The following is a 19,402-nucleotide window of genomic DNA, read 5'->3' on the forward strand; positions in this document are numbered from 1 at the left end:
TTCTCGTTATAATCTTTTTCAGCAGATTTACATACTTGGGCTATGTGGTGCCACTTGTTACAATAATAGCACATTTTCCCATAAGCTATACAATGCTCCTTTCTTGCATGCACTTGATTTCGTCCACAATATCCACACTGTGTGTAATTTCACTTTGCTATTTTCTGTCTTGTCAAATGCATTTTGGTCCGACTCCTGACTGCATGAATAAATTCTCTGGATTCTTCTTCCGAACTGCTTGAAGCTTCACTATCTGTGTCATCTGTGTATATCTAACTTCTCTTGATCCCCTGTAAGGTGTAGGTCTGTCTCTGTTCCCATGATCTTTTGATCTACAAACCTTCGCAAAATGGTTCAATTTACCGCAAGCATCACACTTTTTTCCATAAGCTGGGCATTTTTCTTTCTGGAACGGGTGTTTCATATCGCAACTTATCTACAACTCAAGCCTCTGTCGTTTCGCGTGTCATTAGCAGCTGTACATGATTTCTTCTGTTTGCTTACTCTGGCAATGTCCCGTTCTTGGAGACCCATCGCTCTAATCTGGACAGACGTATCCTCGTGGATTTGAGCATCGCTCAATGCTTCTTGGAGTGTCCATTGTTTATGTAATACTTTTCTTACAAACTCAGAATTGCTAGTAGTTTGCACAAGATGTTCAAGTATACGATCATCTATGTCCACAAAATTGCATGAAAGTGCCTTTCCCGTATCCTAGCAGCATATTTTATTGTGCTTTCCCCGCTATTGGGACGCATCTTAAAGAATACATATCTACAGTAATGTTTGTTCTTTTTAGGCGCAAAATAATCTGACAACTTACTTGACAGTTTCTCATATTTTGTACTTTTCACCGGATCCTCTAAACTTCTACTTAGCCTTACTTACCTCTGGCCCGCCGTAGATTAGTTATTGTGCGCACAAGATAATCGGCCAATCACAGACGCGGATTATATGGAGGGAACATTTGAAAACGTCCTAAAGGCAAGTTCTGATATAACAAAACATACTACTACTACTACTACTACTACTACTACTACTACTACTACTACTACTACTACTACTACTACTACTGCTACTACTACTACTACTACTACTACTACTACTACTACTACTACTACTACTACTACTACTACTACAACTAATACTGCTGCGGAAGTATTTTTTAGCTATATAAGCAATCCTCGTAGTTTCCCAAAATATCGATTCGCGTCGAACGACGCTTTAATCTGTTGGACAGTCCCTTTAATGCTCACTCTCTTGGACTCTGTATATATATATATAAAATAAATCACCGTTACCACCACGTCATGAACGTCACCGACGTCATTAAACAATAAGATATGTTCTATGAATAGATCTCAAGGATATAACAAATGCAAATCAAAAATCATTTTCACCAGTCATGAGTTGAAAACGGAAAAGAGAATCAGAACCGTTACTGTGAAAAGAAGATAAATAACCGGCAAAGCATGCGCATACTACAAATATCAAACCCAAATTACCGGTAGCAATATGCATTAGTCATAGAAACATTTATTCAGCGGTGACCTAATATGATTCCGTGCTTGGCCTCCGATGCACTTTAAAAAATTGTTTATATACAGTCCCTGTATAATGCTACATGAGAAACGTATCTAAAAATCGAAAAATAATTTCATCAGTCAGAGTTTATGAAATAGACTTTTTGTGGAAAACCATAAATGCATGTTTATTCAGCTATGTTTTAGTATGGTTTTATAGATGTCAGTTCATAGCTATTCACACATATTTTTTGACTAACTTAATACTATTCCGAAAATATTCCACTATTTTCAACGTTGATTTGATATTAGAATAGCGATGCAAATAAAGTATGCATGCTATTCTTATAAATCAAGACCTATAAAATAAACTCTAAATGTATTCTATAGGTCTTTGTATACATCCAAGTTTTAATTTTATCTGCGTTTTTAAAGATATACAAAAAGTCATTATATTCAGAACATGGCCAGACAAAATTATAAAACTTGTCGCTTTTCGTCAAATTATTAAGCGACCTAAATAATAAGTACTTAAAAAATCGAACTGTATAAAAGTATAGTTTACGAAACATTTAGGACACCCCTCAAATCCTTTCAACTCAAATGACGTAGGACAATACCCCCGGCGAGATCATTGACGTCACAGCAATGCTAATTATAGTAATGTATGAGCGATACTAATCAAGGGAGACCACCAATGTGTGCATGTAAACGTAAACAATGAGTGACAATCGCGAGGATGTGAGAAATCATTGAGGTTTATGACTTAAAAATAAACTAAGCAGTTATGTTGTAGTTGTGCAAGTGTGAACATTGTGACAACCAAGCTTAAAGGCGATTTTGTTTAAAATGAAAGACAAACTGTTTCGAGAAAACAACATGGCGGAAAACATGGAAAATGATGAGCAAGATGCAGACGAGTTTTACATGGAGCAAGATTCTGACACTGGCGCAATGGACATGGAAATGGAACCCACCCCTGGTGCAGACGAAATAGAGAGACTTCTCATGGAAGCTGACATTTCTGATATTCCCAAAATTATTATCGTGACAAACGTGGATGTTAGTGTTTATGAAAATGACAATTCTAAGGTGAGATTGCCTTTTCAGTGTCCGATGGCTTGGTGAGTGGGCTGGGAACATGGCTCATGCAAAATTAAGTAGTCTACCTGATTTGTGTATCTGTCACTATTCATTATCGTGGAGTATCAACACATCAAATGTATAATATTGTGTTTGGGTGAGAACCATGCAGGAAGCCGGATATTAGTTCTGGCTACCATAACTTTAAATGTTGCTTTTATCTGGTGATTAACATTAACGGTTGTCCGATAGCCCCTGGCAAGTAAAAGTTGGGTCCGGGCAAGTTATTTTATAATTTATTTGTCCACCCGGGCAAGTGCAAAAAAGAACAAAGCAAAACGTGTGTTTCGGTTTATAGTAATATTCACGAATAATTTGCCAAATGCACGAATTTACCTCAGCGATTGTTGTTTGCGGAAGTCCGAAATAACTACACATGGTGCGCATGCATTTCCAAACTTATTTTTAGAAACGCTGTTAATGGCTTGGGATTCCAAACATCGGCTTTCAAATGCTATTGTGATAATCTTTTTCATTACTATTCAGTTACAAATAACATAGTTGGTGTTTTTCTGTCACGAAGAATACTATTTCAATTATATAACTATATAAAATCAACAACAAATAGCTTCGGTATATATATATATATATATATATATATATATATATATATATATAAATATATATATATATATATATATATATATATATATATATATATATATATATATATATATATATATATATATATATATATTAATATCATATTTTGCGACATACATTTTCAACAATCTTTTTCTTTACGTCAATTGACATTTTTGTTATGGTTCACGTGTTGTTTGCAGTACTGTAAGCAGACGAGAAATGTCTAGTTTATTTAGCTTTGGCTTTACAAGTAACTGTAAGTCTGCATAATCCAATGAAAACAGGGACTGAATTTAACCTATTAAGGCACTTGCATTTTTGTGCAAGTTGATTTTTTTTCACTTGCATTTAATGAAAAACTTACTCGCAATTTGGGATTGATTTTTTTATATTAAAAACAATACATTTATTGTACCATATTGCTTAAAATTGTGCAATATATGTTGGCTACTTAAAAAAGCATAATCATTGGAACAAAACAGTTATCTCAATAATTATACTATAAAGGTATGGACACACATTCAATATTCAGCAATTGTGACTTGAAACTTAAAATTGTTCAAAACATGCTTGAACTCCAGTTGCCATTATTTTACAAGGCTAAATGCAACCTTTTAAAATTTTCAGTCATGTAACCTCATTCTCAATTCTCCAAACGGTGTTTTTTTTCATTTTATCTTTTAATCTTTAATAATTAAATTTTATCTTGTCCATGATTGATGAACGTTTTTGATCGTGACGACGGAAAGATTTTTAGAAAGTTGCGATCACCGAGACACTTATAAGCCGCAAGCGCCTAGCGAACCATAGCTTGTACCAGAGTAGCTTCCATTGAATCTTACAATAACAAAAACACAACAACAACAATGGTAGCAGAATGTGATTATGCAATTATTTAACACTTTAATCGTTTAATTTAAGCAATTTTGATCTTGAAAATCGGAGTCGTGATTATAGAAAGTAATTATCTCTCAATACTGAAATGATTTATGGAAAAACAGGTTTGAGAAAATTGCAAGCTATAAATTTTCCAACTCGCTATCTTTAAATCTCGCTCGCATTTAGCGAGTATGCGAGCTAAGTTTCGGTCCCTGGAAAAATGCAGAGAAAAATCATCAAAAAGTGCAAAAATAAAAAAGGTTTTGCGGTGTATCATTTTGATCTTTATTAAAAAATATGAGGTTTACATTAATGTGATATTTCATGTTTGGGCAAGTGGCTTTACATTCAGGGCAAGTAGATTTTCTAAGTACTTGCCCGGCAGAGCAAGTTGGTTTTTAGGTTAATGTTGAGCCCTGCTAGTCATGTGAGATGACAATGTTAACTTATCGAAAACAGTGGATGCCAGAAAGATCGGGATATGTCCAGCTAAGTCAGAAAATAAAAGAAGACTCATTTTTAGCTCACCTTGTGCTCATGGTGAGCTTTTGTCATTGCTTTTTGTCCGTTGTCTGTTGTGTGTTGAGCGGCGTCAACATTTGCCTTGTTAACTCTCTAGAGGCCACATTTATTGTCCAATCTTCATGAAATTTGGTTAGAACATTGGTTTCAATGATATCTTGGATGAGTTCGAAAATGGTTATGTTTGCTTGAAAAACATGGCTGCCAAGGGGCGGGGCATTTTTCCTTATATGGCTATAGTAAAATCTTGTTAACACTCTAGGGGCCACATTTATTGTCTGATCTTCATAAAACTTGGTCAGAAGATTCATCCCAATAATATCTTGGACGAGTTCAGATGATGCCGGTTGGTTGAAAAACATGGCCGCCAGGGGGGGGGGGGGGCATTTTTCCTTATATGGCTATAGTAAAACCTTGTTAACACTCTAGAGGCCACATTTATTTTCCGATCTTCATGAAACTTGGTCAGAAGATTTGTCCCACTGATATCTTTGATGAGTTCAAAAATAGTAACCTTTGCTTGAAAAACATGGCTGCCAAGGAGCGGGGCATTTATCCTTATATGGCTATATATGGCTTTAGTAAAATCTTGTTAACACTCTAGAGGCCACATTTATTGTCCAATCTTTATGAAACTTGGTAAGAAGATTCATCCCAATAATATCTTGGATGAGTTCGAAATGATGCCGGTTGGTTGAAAAACATGGCCGCCAGCCCCGGGGCGGGGCATTTTCCTAATATGGCTATAGTAAAACCTTGTTAACACTCTAGAGGCCACATTTATTGTCCAATCTTGATGAAATATGGTCAGAAGATTTGTCCTAATGATATCTTAGATGAGTTCGAAAATGGTTAAGTTTGCTTGAAAAACATGGCTGCCAAGGGGCGAGGCATTTTTACTTATATGGCTATATAAGGCTATAGTAAAATCTTGTTAACACTATAGAGGCCACATTTATAATCCGATCTTCATGAAACTTGGTCAGAAGATTTATCCCAATAATATCTTGGACGAGTTCAAAAATGATGCCGGTTGGTTGAAAAACATGGCCACCACAGGGGCGGGGCTATTTTTCTTATATGGCTATAGTAAAACCTTGTTAACACCCTAGAAGTCACATTTATTTTCCGATTATCATGAAACTTGGTCAGAAGATTTGTCCCAATAATATCTTGGATGAGTTCGAAAATGGTTTTGGTTGCTTTAAAAAATGGCCACCAGGGGCAAGGCATTTTTCCTTATATGGCTAGTATAAATGGCTATAGTAAAACCTTGTTAACACTCTAGAGGCCACATTTATAGTCCAATCTTAATGAAATGTGGTCAGAAGTTTGGTCTCAATGATATCTTGGATGAGTTCGAAAATTATAATGTTTGCTTGAAAAAAAATGGCTTCCAAGGGGCGGGGCATTTTTCCTAATATGGCTATAGTAAAATCTTGTTAACACTCTTAGAGGCCACATTTACTGTCCGATCTTCATGAAACTTAGTCAGAAGATTCATCCCGATAATATCTTGGACGAGTTCAAAAATGATGCCGGTTGGTTGAAAAACATGGCTGCCAGGGGGCTGGGCATATTTCCTTATATGGCTATTGTAAAACTTTGTTTACACTCTAGAGGCCACATTTATTTTCTGATCTTCGTGAAACTTGGTCAGAAGATTTGTCCCAATAATATCTTGTTATCTCAGGTGAGCGACTTTGGGCCTTTCAGGGCCTCTTGTTTAAAATATTAACTGTTGGATAAAAACAATATTACATTACTTTATAAGGTTTTGTGAATAAAATAAATTATGGTGAAAAATACAGATATTCATTACTTTATTAATAAAACGAACGAAAATTATTTTCAACAATCACATGTTAACAATGAAGACGCCGCTGTTGCAGATGGAAGTGTTTGACAGTCTGTTTGTGTTTCATGATTTTGCACAGAATCATCATCTATCTCCATAGACGGATCATTTGATGATGCGTACGCGGTTTGGGTTATATTAATTTGATCAAGTTCAGTTTGTTTAAAGAGAATATCTGTTTTTTTGCATGATGAAATAGTTTTTTCTTGTAAGCATTCTGAAGTAAGATTAAGAATTGTGTGACATTTTTTCCCGGAAAAGGTGTCGACGTGTATACATAAATCATGCAGGTCTGCGAAACGTAATATTTCCCGTCTACGATACGATTAGGCTAGATAAAAGTAACAGAGTCTGTTCAGCTTTACGGGTTTTGCGTGATATTTTTTGTTTTGATTTTTTTTCTAGAGGGAATTTTGTCCACAAAATAGGGGAAAAAACTATACTTTTTTCATGGGGGAAGCCGCCGATATTTGGCGGTAAAAAGTGCCAGACGAGGGCCCTGGGGATGAAAGCCCAAAGTGTGAATATGAAATCAAGTCTGTTTCAAAATAACTTGACCCGTTACAGTATTTCCCCTCCCCCGGGACCCCCCCCCCCCCCCAAAAAAAAAAAATTGCAGCCTCTTACAGGCTGTTTCCCAATTGCAAAAAGTAAAAAATGCTGTTTCCCATTTTCAAAAAGTAACATTTTTCCCAAAAAATCAGACCCAAATTTCCCCAAATATATGCAAATATATCAAATATATAGTTTCTCATAAACTCAATAATTAGTTTATTGAGTTTGTTATACAATTTAATTCCCTAGCATTTTATAATTTACATTTTAGAAAGCAGTTAACCCTATTCCACTTAAAAAAAAGATACCAGTACACCAGGGATCAAGCAACTGGGGGATTATATCGTCGTGGCTTCCCTTTTATCGCCCGGATCAAAAGCAACGGCGATATCACTTCGCCCTAAAATCTGGCAATTATCATATCCGCAGCGCTATCTAAGTGGCTTCTGTTTATTACCGAATACACGCCAAAGTCAATCAACTGACCAAATCGAAGAAACTCCGCCCCCTGGGGTAGTAAATTACCTATTGAAAATTGATAAGCAACCATTCACAGCGCTCTTCATTCAGGTATTTGGCAGGAATCTCTTGACCAATCAGAGTGAAATCACTGAAGCGTGTAAGTGTTACAAACGGTGTTTTTACTGCTATTGTCAAGTTTTATGGGAGTAGTACTCATTTTGATGTATTTGCAGTCCCTAAGAAAATCAATGTATGTTAATAAATGACCTTTCTTAATAGATTAAAATTTTTAAGGCCTTGTATCAAGCTTTAAGATACTTATTAGCAGCACATAAGATAAACCCTGATTAGACTGACTGTCCTGGTTTTATGCTGGTTGCAAATACCGGTAGTCATTTTCACTTTGCTTCTGAGTGGGAAAGGGTTAAACATGCAATTATGAACAATTGGTATACTGTTATAGATAATCATATTATTAATGTTTATTTTTAGCCAATTTCATGGTCTATCACGCTTTTTTTTCACAATAAAAAAAGGCACAGCCTGAAAAATATAAAGCGAACAAAAATTACTGTGTTATAACTGTCATAACACAATCATGCTGTAAGAGTATGTCATAATGCAGCAATCCTGGTCAATCTAAGACATTTGAGATGTACTTTTTATGTATACTTCAGTGTTTTATATGCCCCCCTTTGAAGAAGAGGGGGTATATTGTTTTGCTCAGTGATGTCAGTCGGTCCGTCTGTCCGTCCACCAGATGGTTTCCGGATGATAACTCAAGAACGCTTAGGCCTAGGATCATGAAACTTCATAGGTTCATTGATCATGACTGGCAGATGACCCCTATCGATTTTCAGGTCACTAGGTGACTGGTCAAAGGTCAAGGTCACAGTGACCCGAAACATTAAAATGCTTTCAGGATGATAACTCAAGAATGCTTTCGCCTAGGATCATGAAACTTCATAGGTACATTGATAACAACTGGCAGATGACCCCTATTGATTTTCAGGTCACTAGGTCAAAGGTCAAGGTCACATTGACTTGAAATAGTAAAATGGTTTCCGGATGATTACTCAAGAATGCTTATGCCTAGGATCATGAAACTTTATAGGTACATTGATCATGACTGGCAGATGACCTCTATTGATTTTCAGGTCACTAGGTCAAAGGTCAAGGTCACATTGACAAAAAACGTATTCACACAATGGCTGCCACTACAACTGACAGCCCATATGGGGGGCATGCATGTTTTACAAACAGCCCTTGTTTTATGGCAATTTCGAGGCCGATATTCGGCCCCATTCCCCTAAAAAAAATGTATATATAACCCCAATTTTGTAGAAATAATCCCCTCCAAAAGTTAAAAAAAAAAAAATTATAAAAAGAACTGTTTAATGATAAATATATCTCAAATTTATATCATAAACAACTTAAAATGTTTTCACATGAATAGCATTTTTTCCCAAAATGGCCAGGAATTTAATAATGTGTTATTTACATTTTCCAATCAATGGATCCTTCTTTCCTTACATGCATACATTATAAATCTTATCAGTCCCAAGTGTGCAAACTAAATATATGAAAATTGCAATTGTATGAGTATAGGACTCGGGATTTGCTCCAGAAGGAAACTCTGATCATACAAAATGTTTTATTTATTTTAAAACTTATTAGTTTTAAAACAATATTGAATGTCACAGTAACCTGAATCATACAGACAACTTTCATTTATAATTCACAATTAAAAAGTCATATCATTTTTTGGAAAGCAAGTTCTTATATATCTAATAACATATTTTTGTTAAACTTTTATTTTACTTATTGAAAAGTTAATAAAAATGCTTTTACAGATGAGAACTTGTACAATGAGCTCCTTTGTTTTTACTAGAAAAATACAATTTTGTTGTAAGAGTGTGTTTATGTATAGCCCCTTGCCTACTGGTAGTTACTTTCATCAGCCCTTTTTAGGCTTTTTAATATAAGTTCTGGGATTTTCTGGTAATTCATTTGCATTTCAGTTAATAGTGTGAACACATATTCTTATGAGACGAGCTTGTCTGCACATAGTGAATAGTTTCTTTTGTTTCATGTTTTAAGCCTCAAAGAAAAATGATTTTTAATTCGGGCAGCATATCTGTAAATACATAGTTATGTTGTTGGTCAGCGTATCTCATAGGTCATGGTTCTATCCAGACCCACTCACCTAGAGATACGATATAGTAAATGTTATTATTATGGGTTATTGTGTCTAATTAAATTTGTTGACACTGGTAATACCTTACACAAGTGTGATATCATATCATACCAAATATACTATATAATTAATACTATCGATCCCATGAGGTTGGAGATAAAATATGTTAACGAACTACTGGTATAAGTCACGGATGAAACAAATAAAATCAGATTACTGTTTGAGTCAGTTATCAAGTGTCTTTGTGCTTTGTGCACACACATTAATCCCAATTTTCCAACAACAATGCTAAAAATTTGTGTTTGTCATCGTCATGCAATGTACCTGCAAGACCCTAAGCAGGGCTATAGATAACAAGCGTATTTGCGTTATTACACAATTAAAATAACAAAAAAAGTAATTAAATTCAAAATAAAGCGTACAAAAACGCAAATACGAATTAAATAATATAATTCCCCACAAAAAGCAATTCTTACCAACACGGGGCATATTTTTTAGACTGGTTATTTTCGGTACAAAAATGTATCGGATAGTTTATATGCTGTCCTATGAAGAAAAGAAGGTAGTCTTTCAAGCGGTTATTAATCTTTGGGGTATTATTGTAATTATTTGTAGACCCGCCTGATTTCTACTTTCATTTTCAAGGTATTCAACTCAAAATGACCCGAAAACGGGGTGCATCGCTTTGAACAGCCATTACTTCATAAATTGTGCAGCGATTTTCACAAACTCGGTCTTTAATATTCTACGCAAAAATGAATGAACTTTGATCAGAAATTCAGTAATTGTTTGCTGTTATGTACAAGTACCTTACTGAATTTCATTTGTATAAACAGTATAGTTACCCAAAGACCTATAGAATACATTGTATTCTATCGGTCTTTGAGTAACCTTAGAAGATTTTTATAATATTATACATGTCATTCCCTAAATTACTCAATTGAGTTACAAAACCGGGGGGTGAAAAACCCAATTAAGCTCAAAAGTAGGAGGTTAAAATTTTTCTAAAACTATTGAATTTACAAAAACCCAATTGTTGTCAAAACAGGGTGTGAATTACCCAATATACCCCAAAAGTTATCTACATGTATAGCCCTGCCCTAAGCTAGGAAAGCTGATAGTGGCAATGTCATCATGGGGATTGTTTAAAGGAGACTGTCAAAACGCCATTTCATCTAGTGACACTAATTTGTCACAAAGTTTATATTTTGAGATGTTTTTTGTTCACAGACACTCACTCATCTGTGATTTTAATGGGCAGACTGCATTCTGATTTGTTAGATTACCAATGCATTTATTATGTAAACAGGATATAAACAATATGTGTTGTTGTTTGTATATAAAATAAAGTGAATTAAATCTTCTATAATTTAAACATACTTGTCATGGCTACAGTAAATTTATGCAAACAGTGCATTATATTTTGTAATCATTAAAGCATTTGTAGCCATATAACTTTCAGACATATTTGATTCATTCTCACTTGTATTTGTCATTATAAGTGTTTTCTATATTCAGGGATCCACAAATCCTCTCGCCCTCTCGTAATTACGAGTAGAAATCGGCTCCGGACGAGTGAATATTCCAGCAGCGCTCGTCTTGCAGGGCGAGTGGCATTTCTGGCTGAAAAGATTAAAATTTCAAGTTTTAAAACATTTTTGCCAAACAAAACAACGTTTAATCGGCGAATAAAAATTTACCGGATGTTGATTATTGCACACTGCGCTAAATGAAAAAAAAAACAAGTTAAAAGTGTGTTAAAACAGTTCACAGCTGTATTAACTTTATTGAAGTTCATGAGTTAACACTAACAGTTCTATTTTATAACCAATAGAAAATCACAATAAAACATATGAGCTACTGATTTTTTTGCAATAAATTGCAGGGCACGTACATACATGTATTTCAGCAGGGCAAGTGGAAATTCTTAGCTACTTGCCCTGCAGGGCAAGTTGCTGAAAAACAATTTTTTGTCGATCCCTGATATTCATCTCATTCTGGGCCAGTAACAATTTAGGCAGAATTTAATTAACTTTCCAGTGTTTATCTTCATGTAATATTTATAACTGTATAAGCAAGATTGCCTTTTAATCAAGTCATTATGGTCTTGGTACATACTTTAACAATTCTGAAACATCTGGATTATGCAATATTAATTACCATGTAAACCAGATCATTTTACTAAGTCTTTTGTAGTCATAATGGTTGGCTATGACACCAAGTAATTTTGTTCTGGGAAAACAAAGCTTAATGCATGTGCGTAAATTGTGTAATGTCCTATCAGGATAATCAGAGGTGACACTGTTCCGCTTTTATTGGGTGAGCAGTGTGTGTAAAAACCACTGTGCTAACCAGACAGGGGAACATGATTGCCTAACCTTAATAGGTATAACCCTGAAAAAAGAATGGTCACAAGCAAAATGTGCATGTTAAGGAAAGTAATTCAGTGTAAAATGTGTTGCATACATGTGTGAGTTACCTCCCTTTGTAAGAAGCCTGAAGAGCTTTTTTCAATGGACAAAATGCTTTAAAACATTAAACATTGGTTGACTTGTGTAATTATACATCACCTGAATTATATTTGTACTTTTGAAAGTATGGTCAAAGTTAAGTCAAATAACGGCATTAAAAATAACTGAAACATATAATTGACTTTTTAATTTGTTTCTGGTATCATATTAATATTCTCCCTCTTGTTTTTGTTCTGTGTATTATAGTATGTGAGTGAAAATAAGTTGTTGATCAGCAATAAAAAATATTGACATTTTGTTCAGATAGCCATGGCTATCAGATATGGTGTCCGTCTAGCGACCAGGTGGTTCGATCCCCAAATGTGGGAACGTTCTATAGATCTCCCCCAAAGACACAAAGTACTAGTTCTACTCAGGAAAGGAGTTGAGAGGGTTTCAATACTTTAATTGGTATTTTGATTCTGATGTGATCTGACAAATGATTGTGCAATCTAAAATGAAAACCATGTTTTACTTACTATATTGCACATCAAGATTTCCTTAAGCGTCCGTGAATGGGCAGATAAACATTTTGTTCTTCATCTATATTAATAAGAGTCCACCTTATATTGTATCAGTCAATAAACTTGAGTCTGCCATCAACAATGTAAGTAAAAAAACTTAAGTACTAGTACTAATATAAATCTTTTTTTTAACAGGAAGAGTTTGAGCAGACGTTCAAAGTGTATGATGAGAATGCCACCTTCCAATACTTCAAAAGTTTCAGAAGAGCAAGAGTCAATTATTCATCACCATTGTTTTCTGCCAACGCTAGAATAGATTTACACGAGGCCTTTGTTTGTGGTCAGAGGATAAAATGCTTCTTTTTTCAGGTAAGTAAAAGACATTTTAAATTCAAGATTGCTGCTGAATAAATGCTTACAAAGATGTTTGCTGACTCAGGGGGTCAAATAGTTTATATAGACTTATATAGCAATATAACTTAAAACAATAATTTCATTTGGAGCAACAAATTCTAAAGGTGTAATTTTTGTTTTGTAACATTTTACCAGTTCTCAACAAAATTTGTTCAAGTGATGACCGAGGAGTCAAACTGGCCCTGTCCTGTGGTGTAATTTTGTATTGTTATATCAGGGCTTTTCATCAGGAAATTGGGAAGAGGCCCTAGCCTTTCAAATTGGGAATTTTATGCGCGATAACTGCTCATTTTGAGAAGACCGTGTTTTCAAAAGTTTTTGAAACAGGGTCTTTTTCATTTTGCAGAAGTATTAAAAGACACATTGTGGTGCATTCTTAATCATATTAGAGCTTATGGCTTTCAATTTGGGAGATGCCCAATATGTCTAAGTAAAAAAAAAAAAAAAAAAAAAAAATATTATTTTTTACAATTTGCGAAATTCCTCTATCAATTTGGGGAAAAATAAACTTATTTTCAACTGGGAAGGGGCCGAATTTCGGTACCTGTTATATAAGGGTGAAAAGCCCTGTTATATCTTGCTTCATATTTCTACATGCGGCTTCAGTGGTAATGGTATTTGTCACTACCTCTTGTGTAGTGTATATAATGTATAGGTCTTGTTTCTTGACTTTCAGCCAATCACTATACCGAAGGACACAGATGACCCTCACCTCAAGTTACCCGCCCCCCACAAACAGTTCTTGATTTCTCCACCTGCCTCCCCGCCGGTAGATTGGGAACAGACCCTTGAGAGTCGTCCTGTCATCAACTATGATCTAATCCAGGCCATAGCACAACTAGCACCAGGTTTGTTAGAGGAAACCAAACAGGAGTGGGGCACAGCACCATAATATTTATATTGCCCAATATAAAGTTAAGGCATTATACTTGAATAGCTGTGAAAGTCTCTCTGATTGTCAGTTCTCATATCGTTATGCCCGTTGTCTGTTGACCAAAACATCCCATTGGGCGTTCTCTTACATATTTCAACCTACAACTTTCAAACTTGCAAGTGTTGTTTGTCCCTTGTGATATGAACGCATGCATGTGTGATTTATTTCATCCTTTGATAACCCATATGTTGACCTGTTGATATTTGTCAAAGTGATTTTTTTAACTTCAATCATATAAGGGTGATAAAATCATGTGTCTCTATTGCCAGTTTGTCCAAGAGCTTGTTCTTTTGGGGAAAAGTGGAATATTACCAGACAAAAAGTTAATTGTTTGTTGACAAATACTGCATGGCATGGGATATAGAAATATAGGAATAAATCAAAAGTGTCATAAGGTAAATGGTCTGGATTGCCGTTAAACTTGGATAATAGGTTTCCTGTGCTGCCTGGTAATTATGTTTTTTGTTAAGTGCGGTTATCTCATCATTTCAATGCAACTAAGCTTATCTTTAATTAATATACACTTGTGCAATGCTGCCAGCATAATGGCAAGGTCTGAGATGTTTATGACTTTGTTAAAATAAATTTGAGTCTGAAGAGAGGTTTATGGCAAAAGTTTGTATTCTGCTCTGTCACGCAAATTGTACTGTTTGGCAAAGCTTTGAAACAAAATCATGATTAACTTTCCATATCTGTCTCTTCAAATCACAGTGGGAAGATGGTAACATGAAATTAAAATCGCTATAGATGCTATTGCATTGTGGGTTTTTATCTTTTAATACGCTTCATTGAATATGCTGCACGAAGGCATTGAAAGGTTTAATCTGTTTGTTTGTCTTCGGTGGCAATAAATCATGCACAAAATGGGGGTGTAAGTGGTTGAAATAGGAGTGGCGAGGCATGTTAATTGTTGGCTTACATAACTTTGGTTAAATGTTCTGCGTAGGTTTATAAGATGCCCTCTGACATTTGATTGGATAATGACAGCTTCTTGTTTTGGAATTGGGATAAGCTCTTATGTGTATGGGAGTTACATATTTTGGCAAGCCCCAAGTCGGAGGGAATGGCAAATACTAGTAATTTAATTAGGAATGTTTTCAACTGTTATAGTAGCTGTAGTGAATTGATATATTGTTTTCTTCCATAGGTCAGTATGTTTTGTAATTTGTGCCATAATTTAGCTGTCCTGTGTTAAGTGTTTTGTTTAGGGCTAAGAGCCCGGTGCTTCACTGCTCCTATTTTTGACCACTATGCCCTTTTCAAGCCCTATTAGCGCTATGTGCCTTTTTACCAATATTTATTTTTTTAATGAACAGGTTTTTGTTGTGACTTTTGATTGGATACCAATAAGTTACATATTGATTAGATCAGTTGCCTGTCCACAGTAAAAATAAGTGTCTTGTATCATTGTACAATGTACATGACATTGTATTGTTTGATTGTAGTGTCATTTACAACAGGCCTTTATTGGGATCTAAGTTTTGACAATTTGATACCAATTAGTGGCACAATGAAAAAAAAAGATAAGGCCGCTTGTGTCTAGAATTCAGTAGAATTATGATAATTTGATTAAACCCTTTACCACTTAGATACTTATTTTGAAGCATTTGTAGTCCTTTAGACAGTAACATTTAATCAAATCCCTTTTTTGCTAGATTCAGACTGTACATGCCTCATTTCCAACCCTTAGTTAGTGATGAGCAGAAAACAGCATTAAACCTGAACAGACTGCGAGTTACTTGCAGGCTATTCTGGTTATATAATGTTGCAAAAGCCATTTTCACTTTGCTTCTTATGAGGGAAAGGGTTAAGTAGTTTTTGGAAGAAAGTTAGAAGTATTTATATGCAGTCATTGTCAACTTTTGACAGCCGCTCTTTAATGTGCAGTTGCTAATAACAACTGATTTGTTTAATTAATACTAGTAGAAAAATATCTTTACATGCAGACTGGGGGTGGTTTCAAACACATTTTATTGTTGGCAACTTTTTCTTTCAAGTTATAAAAAAAACACAGACAAACATAGACATCATTTGGCCACTTGTTAATGGAAAAGTTGTGTGTTCAATATTTAATTTATGCCTTCATTTGCATGTACACTGGGTTCATTGGGAAATAAAAAAAGGTCACATGGTCAGAATATCCAATCAGAATGAAGTGTAAGCATTGTTCTCTGATAATGCTCTACTGTTTTAAAGCAAAATTGATCATTTATTTTGGGACGGTATTTTCCAACAGTTGGGCGTAAATAAATACCAAACAGAGCTTGCTAAGCAAAACCTCCATTTTGCATTTAGTTTTGCTATGATTCATACTTTCTTCATTTCTCTGAGTTTGATTACCTCAGATTCATGCTTTGTATTGTGTGTACTTTTGAAGAAAAACAACAAGCTATTTTTATTGTTAACATAATGCTTCTCTGTCCAAATGTTACAGCCATCTATCATTCTTCCCAGGAATAACCATTGAATTTGTCAGCTCAATTAGTGGGCTTATGTTCAGAGGCAGGTTTTTGGAAACATGGGGTCTTATTATTGACATTTGCATTGATTTAGTGTGCACCTCATAACCTGTTGTGGACGTAAATAGTGAATACGTTAGATATTGCACGGGACTGTTGCAAGATAGGAATAACTCCCTCTGGAATCTCTGTAATAAGTTGAACTGTCAACCGTAATTGTATCTTCTCACCTTCAACAAATGGGTCTGGGGTTATTTATGGGATATTCTTCCCTGTTGTGGTTACTATTCTGCCATATGCAACCTTTTGCTGTTGTTTGCTAGTGTTTGTACATGTACTAAGAGATACTTTAGTTAAGGTTAATATTGTCTTTCTTGGTCATTGTTGCGTATTTTTAACTCTTATATTTGTGTTTTAAATTTAGTGTACATATTGAAAATAAAAGCTTTAAGTCCTGTACCTCATGTGAACGTCATTTACTATACATATATTTTTTTACCATGCAGAAAAAAACTTTACCCTATATGAAGGTACTTTACCCTACATACTGTACATGTACAAGTCCTTTACTCTACATACAAGTCCTTTAACCCTATCTACAAGTCCTTTACTAAAATACTTTATATGCAAGTCCTTTACCAGATAAACAAGTCTTTTACAATAGACACAAAGGTAATTCAGTATAATGGAACAAATACTTGGCATCCACAGAAACCTGTGAGGTTTGTTTGATAATCATTAAATTTTGTTCTGTCATCAGGCATAAAAAAAGATATGTTGAAAACATGATAACAAGATGGCAGACAATAAAAAGAAATAAGGACACTCAGGAAAAATAAAAAATAACAATCTAATGAATGACAGAGACCATATAATGAGTATGGACTGATGAAAAACGTGTATCATTAAACAATTGAGAAAATGTTTTAGATAAACAAAACATTTTAATAATCACACAGAGTGAGTGTTTGTAGATTGGAGTTTGGTCTACTGAGACTTCTCATGACGAAAAATACATATAGCACGATAATTGTTTGAAAATAGAAAAATACAATCATGGTTTGATTTAGTGGATCTGTGTATAATCAGATTAATGTGCATATTCTGCTCTATTATGTTTGTCACTCTATACGGTTTACTGTAATGACATGTTAGTGAAATGGAAGATCTTGAATGGTAAACATGGTAACCTTTTGATATTCAGATACTTATTTTCACTCATTTGTGGTCCCATAGAAGGTAACATTTAATTTAAAACCTTTTTTGCAAGATTCAAGTTTTAAAGGCTTCATTTCCAACCCTTAGTTACTGATGAGCAGCAAACAGCATAAAAGCTGAACAGAGTGCGAGTACATTGCAGGTTGTTCTTGTTCTGGTTTTATGCTGGTTGCAAAAACCATTTTCACTTTGCTTCTATTATCTTTAAAGAAGAGTACATCAAGGCCATGAAAGACTATTACCCCAGTGTTGATAGCAATAAACACGATCTCTCTGTATTCATCACCATTTAGAGTATTTGTTTCCATAGACTAATTAATTAACTTGCCTACTCCGGGGATTCCATCATGGAGATTAGTTTCCCCACGGTTCTCCATATATGGTCAATGATCCTATAGAGATTTGTAAGAAATTAATAGTCTCATCAGTTACAGTTGTTCTGTCATCTAGTAATTATAACATTTTGATATGTGTGATAGGGTAAAATCAATATGATGAATTAACATGAGAGCAATATTGCAGGAAGGATGCGCATTGTTCTCTTTGTAATGCCCCTGCATTTCTTGAGGGCTGGTAAAAACAAAAATGTTTGTTTTTCTTGTTTTTATGCCCCCGGTAGGGTGGCATATAGCAGTTGTACTGTCCGTCAGTCTCTCCGTCCGTCCGAAGACATTAACATTGGCCATTACTTTTGCAATATTGAAGATAGCAACTTGATATTTGGAATGCATGTGTATCTCATGAAGCTGCACATTTTGAGTGGTGAAAGGTCAAGGTCATCCTTCAACGTCATAAGTAAAAAAATTCAATCCAAGGAAAGTAATAAGCTTTAAAAGGGAGATAATTTCTAAACCTGCCAAGTGATTTATTGAAATTTTATTTTAAAGCGGCGCAATAGAGGGCATTGTGTTTCTGACAAACACACCTCTTGTTTTAACCATGTTATGCGAAAATGGGTGTTTTGCCATATGGGGCCAGTGTAGATCCAGACCAGCCTGCGCATTCACTCAGTTTAGTTGGGAGCTACTTTGTTCATTTTTATTTGTGGTTTCATAAGCAGACAAGGTAGCTCCTGACGATATGGTGCAGATGTATTGGACAAAGCTGGCTGCATTTTGCATAAATTCCATTTAGCTCTCTGCTGCTCTGACATTAAAATATCATAGTTCCCAGGTTTGTATCCTGTCACTTTAAAGATGAATTGTTTGTAAGTTAAAACATTTAACATGGCAGACTGGCTAGACCAATAAAAAATTACCGACGGACTGTCATATTGAAGGTCCTGTATCTATACCAAATCAACTCCAAATTCTGAAGACACAAAATGTACATGCTTTTATAATCTAGTTGTATAATAAAGCCTTGAGAGTTAGGCTCAAACATCTGTCAGTTAATATTTTGAATGAGAATATTTCTATCAATTCTTATATATATAGAGAAATATACGTACTGCACTTATATTCAAGAAAGGTTATGCTCAAGTATCCCCATGTCTGCTCAGGAGATATAGTCCATTTGAAATGAATATTCTCTGATGTTTTGCATTTGCCATTTCGAATCTTGTGTTTTATATGCTAATAGAGGATTAAAGGTATTTTGTAGTCGTTCAGATATTTTGTTTTCATTCTTGATGCTATGCTCCACTTTTTACCAGATGCTTTGACATTTTATGTGTGCCT

At 34.9% G+C, this 19,402-nt stretch overlaps 1 protein-coding gene across 2 annotated transcripts in view; it reads left to right on the plus strand.

Annotated features, from left to right (window-relative positions):
- Positions 1–2,196: 2,196 nt before the first annotated feature.
- Positions 2,197–19,402, plus strand: part of LOC127850954 (calcipressin-2-like) — a 76,688-nt gene continuing 59,482 nt past the window's right edge. For both annotated transcript variants that reach the window (XM_052384361.1, XM_052384359.1), the window contains exons 1-3: positions 2,197–2,615; positions 12,894–13,067; positions 13,789–13,960. In XM_052384361.1, coding sequence (XP_052240321.1) covers positions 2,373–2,615; positions 12,894–13,067; positions 13,789–13,960 — 589 coding nt within the window. In that variant the 5' untranslated portion in view covers positions 2,197–2,372. The remainder of the gene's footprint in view (positions 2,616–12,893; positions 13,068–13,788; positions 13,961–19,402) is intronic.

This window comes from Dreissena polymorpha, chromosome 11 (genome assembly GCF_020536995.1).
Source record: "Dreissena polymorpha isolate Duluth1 chromosome 11, UMN_Dpol_1.0, whole genome shotgun sequence".
In the NCBI taxonomy this organism is placed as follows: Eukaryota; Metazoa; Mollusca; class Bivalvia; order Myida; family Dreissenidae; genus Dreissena; species Dreissena polymorpha.